The sequence below is a fragment of the Glandiceps talaboti genome, chromosome 19, assembly GCF_964340395.1.
Source record: "Glandiceps talaboti chromosome 19, keGlaTala1.1, whole genome shotgun sequence".
NCBI classification, from domain to species: domain Eukaryota; kingdom Metazoa; phylum Hemichordata; class Enteropneusta; family Spengelidae; genus Glandiceps; species Glandiceps talaboti.
The window spans coordinates 16,586,194-16,595,817 of record NC_135567.1 but is presented as its reverse complement, the minus strand read 5'-3'; the positions used below and the strand labels follow the sequence as shown (position 1 = coordinate 16,595,817).

The following is a 9,624-nucleotide window of genomic DNA, read 5'->3' as shown; positions in this document are numbered from 1 at the left end:
GAAAAGTAACTACAATCACAGGATTTGTGATTTGCCGAACGCTTGTTCGTACCCATTCGGAAGACTTCGAATCTGATGATGAACGTGTGAAGCTATCATCATATTCACATTGAGAGTAGATGTCAACTTTTGAAAGTTTATATGAATATGAATATGATGGTAACTTCACACTCGTGGTGTTTACAAGTAAAAGGGGAGGAAAAACTACCGCTGCAATATATCTTTATTTATAGCCTAAATAATGAACATACTATTTCGTGGTATGTGTATAAGTTGTACAGCGTTTATAGAAAGAAAACGAACTTTTGTAATTTACATAACCAGCTCGCTGCACCTATATTTAGTAAGTTAGGGAGTCATTGTAGGTTCATTCCCCTGCGTCATCTCATGACTTTTCACCCCAAAATACCAACCGCATGATATCACTATTCAACGGCTGGTTTGCGACAGGTATAGCTGTATACAAACAGTTTACGAGCAATCGACCTTGTTTCCAACTGGTTCAAAGCAGTCCGACAAACTCTAGTATCATGGCAGCCGAACCAGTTCTGTCTCTGATGTTCACGGAATTACAGTTTTCTGAAGCATGCCAAGATCTTGAAAATCCTAATTTAGAAGGGTATGACTTTTTTTGTGGAATCACATGGTGTGAAGATTTACAGAATGTACAGAGAGGTAAGGAAGTGTGTAATATTAATTACATAAATTTGGGGTTTTTTTACGGAGTGTCTGGTGACCAGCGCTTGTCAGCAGCATATTGTTCTCGTGACAAGCGCCGAGCGTACGTGTGTACGTGTACTACAGCCTGGTCGACGTCAACACGTGCGCTAGTACTGACCCGTACCTTTGACAAAATTAAGTCCCGGAATGGAGTAATACCGTCACCGTGTCGTTTTCCTGTAGTAGTTTCAAGTTTCCCACCCCAGCTTTAATAGTACTTGAGATTTAATGTTTATTTCGCGATTCGGCGTTTAACTTGCGCGGCCGGTGAGCTGTCGTCAGCTGTTCAGGTCAAATGTCATTACTTTGAGGCCATCACTGCACATGGGATAAAACAAGTAAAAAAGACCACGCAACATCACAAAAACTATACGCATTTTACCTGTCCTTCACAATAATGAATGTTATTGATGCAACAAACTTTAGTTGTTTTAGATTAATTACCTTTACTGTTTACAAGTTGCACGTAGTACTACATCACATACGCGGCCATGGTCATGGCCATGGAGCATAGCCTAGGCGGTGAAGTGTACATGTATGTACGCGGCGGACTTCGCGGTTGTTGGAAAAAACAGGAGCTATCACACGTAAATTAACAGTTTTAAAAACTGATGGTGTTTGATAAAGTGATAAAGTGCAATCAATTTCAAGGGTAATAAGAACGTTTTTTTTATTACCAAGTGTTATTTTTAATTTCCCTTTTTGTGTTGATTACGTCACACCGTGATAAATCAATAGTTACGGGCACTGCATCGTATGTTATAAGACGTACTCAAGCAGTCAGAGAATCGGACTCCATTCTTTATCAATGCAAGCCCATACATCAGTATAAATTTGTGATTTGCCGTTATTTCAGACGCAGTTTGTCCTGCTGGCAGACGGCTTAAGATGCTCACGTCGATCGGTATGATCACTATCATAGCATAGCATTAGAGAAATTACATGTAAACAGACCCTTTTCCTCTACCGTTCAGTGAAAACACAAAATAACAGATAAATAAAACCGGATGTGTTATTACCCAATACCATGGGTAGCAGCCACACAGATACTGGCCTTTGAAAAAGCAGAGATTCAAAAATTCTTGTTGAATTTAATTTTTGGAAAACTATTAAAACAAATGGGATTGCTTTACTTTTTAAGGAATTGATTGTATTGTTATGATTTTTAAAAGAAATTTATTGTTATATTTTTAAAAAGATTTTATCATCAACAAGGGGAACACCCTTATTGTAAATAAAGCGTTAAACTTTAACCAAATTCTGTCAGTTTTAGGTGTGGTTGTTGTCATGGCAATAGACGGTTACTATGGGATACCAGTATAAGTATATATGCATACTGGTATATGTGTTAAATACACATCAGGTGATAACTCTAGTCATTTTTTTCTATCAGTCCATGTGCCAGTCTCATTGCCATAGGAATAGACTGTTGCTGTGACATAACCGTCTAAGTATTCATGTATACCGGTATACATGTATAAAATAATACATATCCCAAGGTCAAGGTTTTGTATAAATTGGATACTGTTTTTAATATCACTGCATAAAAAGTGGCGTTTCCGGTTTCGTAACGGTATACATGACGGTCACACAACAGAAAATAATGCCCTTAATCTTCTATCCTTGAAACCATGCATACTCAGTGGTAGCCTGAGTGGGCTACCAGCTGCAAATTATGGTAGCCCCATGACAAGAATTGGTAGTCTGTAGGTACGGGACTACCAGCTGTAAATTATGGTAGCCCCATGACAAGAATTGGTAGTCTGTGTGCATGGGACTACCAGCTGTAAACTATGGTAGCCCCATGACACGAATTGGTAGTCTGTGTGCATGGGACTACCAGCTGAAAATTATGGTAGCCCCATGACAAGAATTGGTAGTCTGTGGACACGGGACTACCAGCTGCAAATTATGGTAACCCCATGACCAGAATTGGTAGTCTGTGTGCATGGGACTACCAGCTGCAAATTATAGTAGCCCCATGACCAGAATTGGTAGTCTGTGTGCATGGGACTACCAGCTGCAAATTATAGTAGCCCCATGACCAGAATTGGTATTCTGTGTGCATGGAACTACTGTAAATTTTGAGTCCCATTTCAGAAGACGTCTTAACTCTGTTTTGTTTGTCTGTTTTGTTTGTCTGTAGGAGTCGGGGCTATATGAGTATAAAACGTTTGGTGTTTTAGAAGAGGTTGAACCTGAAACCTGTGCTAAAGTCTATATGGATCTTGAATATAGAAAAAAGTGGGACGGTTATGTTAGTGGTAGGTATCTGTTGGTTTACAGAGAGTCCAGTACAATTACACTGTAAGATATGTCACGTCACTCCACCCTCACTGGCCTGTTCTATCTATGAATGTGGTTGACTGATGTGTGAGGGCGCCCTGTCATGGCATACCGTACAGATTTAATCATAGATGTAGACTCTAGACTGGTAGTAGTAGTAGTAGTGGTGGTGGTGGTGGTGGTGGTGGTGGTAGTAGTAGTGGTAGTAGTAGTAGTAGTAGTAGTAGTAGTAGTAGTAGTAGTAGTAGTTGTGGTGGTGGTGGTGGTGGTGGTAGTAGTAGTAGTAGTAGTAGTAGTAGTAGTAGTAGTAGTTGTGGTGGTGGTGGTGGTGGTGGTGGTGGTGGTGGTGGTGGTGGTGGTAGTAGTAGTGGTGGTGGTGGTGGTGGTGGTGGTGGTGGTGGTGGTGGTGGTGGTGGTGGTAGTAGTAGTAGTAGTAGTAGTAGTACTAGTAGTAGTAGTAGTAGTAGTAGTAGTAGTGGTAGTAGTAGTAGTAGTAGTAGTAGTAGTAGTACTAGTATGTTTATTAGAGTGACATGTAATCACATAACATATTAGTAACCGCAAAACAAGTCAAAACAAGGAATTACCCAGCCCAACAGGCTTACAAGTCACTATACAGTCAGTGTACAATATATACAGGTAACACTGATGAAAGAAATACAAAGTAGTGCTTTCTATATTATGTATTCATCACATTGCCATTGTACTGTCAATGGCATGATTTTGTCTAAACCTGCCGTAAAAGGCTTCACATTCCAAAACAAAATTTCCAGATTGAAAAAAAAACACATGGTTAGTTGGGTTATTAGAAACATAGTATGGCTGCCCTAAAAAAGTATATAATTTTCATGAAATTACATGAAAAGATGACAAAAACTAGAGTGTACAAGGTTAAAATGGGGATTAAAAATTGCACATATCACACCCATTAGTACTGCTTAACAATATGCATTTTAAGACCACAGTTAATGTCCCTCCCTCACTCACTCTCTCACTCGCTCACTCACTCACTCACTCCCTCCCTCACTCACTCACTCACTCCCTCCCTCCGTCCCTCACTCACTCACTCACTCACTCACTCACTCACTCACTCACTATATTTCAATGTCCTCAAGGAAAGACTCTTCACTCACAAGAGGGCATTTTTACTGATGAGCCACTGAACACAAGTGTCCTTTGTGTTTTTCACAGCAAGTTAGGTGGCTCTCTTCCAGTCTGTATTTATTCATATTGCTAGTAAACAAAAGTATCACCATTGTTTTGTGGATTTGATTTTTTGTCTCTTTCAACAGAATTAAAAGAAATAAGTGAAGCTGGAAAGAACGGAGTTTACTGGAGAGTCCATTTCCCATTTCCTATGTCAAAAAGAGATGTATCCTTTTTATAATGTTTTGTTTCTGACAAATACTAATTTGCATTCTCTGTTATTACCATCTGTTCAAGTCAGCCAAAAGGAGTTGTCAGTGGTCGTGTGGTTAGCTTGTATGCCTCTTACCTCTGCAGCCAGGGTTCAAACCCACCAGGTGTCGGCTGGGTTTGATTTCAAATTTAACCAGGTCTGTATGTAAGAAGGGTGATGCTCAGTTTGACCCTGCTGAACAACGCAGGTTTTCCCCGGGTACTATGGTTTCCTCCTGCTACTTCAACACTAGGGTACTAGGGTACTAGGGCACTGCTCTTGTGGCAACCATTCAATAAATTTCCAAATTTATTTGGACAAATAAAGATTATTATTATTATTATTAATCCCAGTCTAGATCATATACCTGTCAACATTTTCTACAATCACTATCCTCTCCACGTATAGTCAAACTTCTCCCTTAACTTTGATATTCAGTATGTATATATGAGACAGTTAAGAGAGTTTGACATTGACAACAACCATGTATGGGCTGTGCTAGGCAAGAGTGAACCATTTGCATGTGAACCAGAGAGAAGTGGAGTTATTAGGGTTGATGATTTCCATCAGAGTTTAGTACTCAGGTCTGATGGCAAGAACGGCACAAAAGGTAAGGTATTTCTTAACCATTTAGTGATTTGGTTTCTGTAACACTATGTAATTACGCCCTATGTATAGGGTATCAGGCATTAATGACTTGGTTTCTGTAACTCTATGTAATTACACCCTATGTATAGGGTATCAGGCATTAATGACTTGGTTTCTGTAACTCTATGTACTATAACGGTACTGTGATTATGTAGTAGTAGATGACAGAGGTGATGTACTATAACTGTACTGTGATTATGTAGTTACTGTTGATTACTAAACTTTATGAACATTTCTCAATAAAGCTATTAAATCTCTTTATTTATTTGAAATCTTGTTAGTAACTATAACAACATATATTTCTGTACACAGCATTTATGCATTACTATGACAACCCTAAAGGAATGATTCCAACATGGCTGATAAATTGGGCTGCAAAGGTGAGTCAACTACAGGCAATTTGATGACCTAGTCCAGACTACGAGAAACTTAGTTGATGTTCTCAATCATGGAGTTGGTTCCACTCCCAGACATCACCTCAAAACTAACTGCAATATATACAAATAATCTTTACAGATATGGGTTTTACTGACCGAGGTCGTAAGGCGAAAGGGCTCAATCGCGATGCCTACGCACAGGGTCAAAAAAATTCTTGGAAGTAAATCCCTTTTTTGGTTCAAGAAATGATGACTCTGTGAGTAGATATTTCCATTTGTAACTATTAACCAATATCCATGTACATTCATTCTAACAAATTATTTTTTGTTCTTTCCCTTTTTACAGACTGGTGTTCCCAAGTTCCTGTCTGATATGCAGAAAGCTTGCAGAGGTTATCCTGATTACCTGAAGTCCAAATCATCATAATGTGATCATTAGCCAATCAAATTAATTCTAGCTGCTTGTAAGCCAATCGGATCTATTCTAATTATTCTAATTACCATCTTTGTCAAACAAATCAGGGATTTACATTTAATTTGCATGTTGATGTAGTAGACTAATGGTGACAGGCCAATAATAGTAGTTTTGACAGCCAGTGAACCATTGGCTGTGTGTGATACATTCCAATTTGCATATTTGTATGTTCAACCAATCAAAGCCAAGGCATCTGTAATATATTCAAACAAATCAAGGATCTATATGTATTTCATACAGCTTTTTTCTTGACTTTTTAAGATGGACAAAGTTGTTTCATTTTTCAGGATGTTACTCAGAGAAATTAGGAATTTAAAATACATGGATAGCAAAATGTTTATGAGAGTGACATCTGTTGTAATTTTTATTAAACCTCTAATACAGCTCAAAAGAATTACTTAGCTAGCACTAGTCTATTGCAGTTCTAGAGCTAGGCTGGTACTAACACCTCACCAGTATATGTTAGTAACAGGTAGGGTTAATGTCTGTACCAGTCCTATGTTAACATCAGAATAGCTCAGTGCTAACACTAGGCTGACACTAACACCTCACCAGTATGTGGTAGTAACTGGTAGGGTTAATGTCTGTACCAGTCCTATGTTAACACCAGACTAGCTCAGTGCTTACACTAGGCTGACACTAACACCTCACCAGTATGTGTTAGTAACTGGTAGGGTTAATGTCTGTACCAGTCCTATGTTAACATCAGAATAGCTCAGTTCTAACACTAGGCTGGTATGAACACCTCACCAGTATGTGTTAGTAACTGGTAGGGTTAATGTCTGTACCAGTCCTATGTTAACATCAGAATAGCTCAGTGCTAACACTAGGCTGGTACTAACACCTCACCAGTATGTGTTAGTAACTGGTAGGGTTAATGTCTGCACCAGTCCTATGTTAACATCAGAATAGCTCAGTGCTAACACTCGGCTGGTACTAACACCTCACCAGTATGTGTTAGTAACTGGTAGGGTTAATACCTGCACCAGTCCTATGTTAACACCAGACTAGCTCAGTGCTAACACTAGGCTGGTACTAACACCTCACCAGTATGTGTTAGTAACTGGTAGGATTAATGACTGTACCAGTCCTATGTTAACATCAGAATAGCTCAGTGCTAACACTAGGCTGGTACTAACACCTCACCAGTATGTGTTAGTAACTGGTAGGGTTAATGTCTGCACCAGTCCTATGTTAACATCAGAATAGCTCAGTGCTAACACTCGGCTGGTACTAACACCTCACCAGTATGTGTTAGTAACTGGTAGGGTTAATACCTGCACCAGTCCTATGTTAACACCAGACTAGCTCAATGCTAACACTAGGCCGACACTAACACCTCACCAGTATGTGTTAGCAACTGGAAGGGTTAATGTCTGTACCAGTCCTATGTTAACACCAGACTAGCTCAGTGCTAACACTAGGCTGGCACTAACACCTCACCAGTATGTGTTAGCAACTGGAAGGGTTAATGTCTGTACCAGTCCTATGTTAACATCAGAATAGCCCAGTGCTAACATTCGGCTGGCACTAGCAACTTAGTAATATGTACATGTCTTAGTATCTGGAAGGGTTTCCTCAACTTAGGGTTCGTCGACCTCTTGACAATCATACATGCTATAAGAGTACAACAACATTTAGTAAGTACTATGGAAATTGTGCCAAACAGTGTGTATTACTACTACTGAGACTAAATTATAAGTATAAATATAAAACAATCACTAAATATTCAAACTGGGTTTATGCAATTTTACTGGTTTCAGTAATTACTGTAAATTAAGAAATATTTGAATTAATATATGCAGCAATATTGACACATCATAGTTTTCCTCTTTATGCAAATATACTTTGAACATTACATATTTTGAATTGGAAATATTATAAAAGCAATATACACCAGTTGTTAAAGTGGCCATATGGATGAGAATTTGGTATTCATTTTGGATTTTTTTTGATAAAACAGCTTCGCTATATTTTTGTACTTGAAAAAATAAAGCGAAAGAACATATACCAAGTCTATGTTCATAACTCAATACATTGCAAAAAGATGCAAACAGTGTAAAAAGTTTGTTATTGTATGTACAATAACAAACATTTTACACATCGTTTAATGTTTTGCAGTTTATTGAGTTGCGAATAAGAGTTTAGTATATGTTATTTCACATTATATTTTCAAGTAGAAAAACATAGTGAAGCTGTTTTATCAAATAAAAATCCAAAGTAAATACTAAATTCTCATCCATATGGCCACTTTAAAGTTACTTGTATGTGGTAAAATGTTATCACATTTTCTTGCACTATTTTTACATTTTTCCTGTCGGCTAAACATATGTAACACCATACGTATTGTACACAAACAGATATCACACATGTGTTGAAATACTTTAGTATTAAAGTAGTGATATGGATGAGAATTTTATATTTTATTTTGGATTTTTAATTACTAAAATAACTTTACTACCCTTTAACTCTAGTTGTAAAAACTATGTAAAACAAGATATACCACTTGGTTCTTGTTTGTAACTCAATAAATTGCAATAAATTGAGGTGTAAAAATGTTTGGTTTTTGTACGTACAATAAAAGCATTTGGAGAGTTTTTGTAGCTTTTTTTCAATCACAAACATGGACTTTGTTTCACTTTTTTCTCAAGTATGACTGCAATGTACAGATGTTTTATCAATTAAAAATCCAAAATGAATAACATTTTTTCATCCATATGGCCACTTTAAGTAACAGTCTGTTGGTTTTAATATAAATATATTTACTAGTACTATGCAATTATTTAATAGAATAAGTTATAGATTTTTGGGGGTTTTTTTTGTGGGGGGGGGGGGGGTCTTCTTGATTTACTTAGACTAAGTCAGGCCACCCTAAGAATGCTTGAGTCCAGAATGACATAACAATTTGTGTTACCTGAATGAGAATTCTTGGTACCTGAAATAGAATATTATGCATGACAGTACATACATACGTACGTACGTACATACTTACGTATGTATGCATGTATGTATGTATGTGTGTATGTGTGTATGTATGTATGTATGTATGTGTGTGTGTATGTATGTATGTATGTATGTATGTATGTATGTATGTATGTATGTATGTATGTATGTATGTATGTGTGTATGTATGTATGTATGTATGTATGTATGTATGTATGTACGTACGTACGTACGTACGTACGTACGTATGTATGTATGTATGTATGTATGTATGTATGTATGTATGCATGTGTGTCAGTGCATCATAAGGAAAAAAAACCATTCAATTTATTGGTAGACACCAAAACTTCCATGCCACATGCTTCACATATACATCACTATAGGTGTGTGTATGAATAAATCAACCTTCTTGTTCTATTCTGACCCTCTAGCATGAGGTAAATGTTCTTGCAGGTACTGAGAATTTTACCATCTAGGTGCATAAAGATAACATTAAATTTTGTTTTCTTGGTTGACGCCATAATTTCCACTTCAGATGCTTTATTATTATAAGTACACATGAGAATAGGTTGGTTCTATTTAGAACCTCTAGCATCAGTTAAATGGAATACTTGTGTAGGTACTGAGAATTCTCGGTATGTGCAATAGCATTTTACCTCACGCTAGAGGGCCAACATAGAACAAGGAGGTTGACTTATTCTCAGTACCTGCAATAGCATTTTACCTCATGCTAGAGGGTCAAAATAGAACAAGAAGGTAGACTTATTCTCAGTACC

The 9,624-nt window shown here is 37.5% G+C and overlaps 1 protein-coding gene across 1 annotated transcript; it reads left to right on the top strand.

The window, feature by feature from the left end:
- Window positions 1–453: 453 nt before the first annotated feature.
- LOC144450213 (phosphatidylcholine transfer protein-like) lies at window positions 454–6,792 on the top strand. The gene is given in 7 exon segments (XM_078140805.1): window positions 454–626; window positions 628–675; window positions 2,867–2,984; window positions 4,299–4,378; window positions 4,844–5,015; window positions 5,366–5,433; window positions 5,777–6,792. Coding segments are annotated over 7 exon segments (663 nt in total). The 5' UTR covers window positions 454–530; the 3' UTR covers window positions 5,858–6,792.
- Window positions 6,793–9,624: the final 2,832 nt, after the last annotated feature.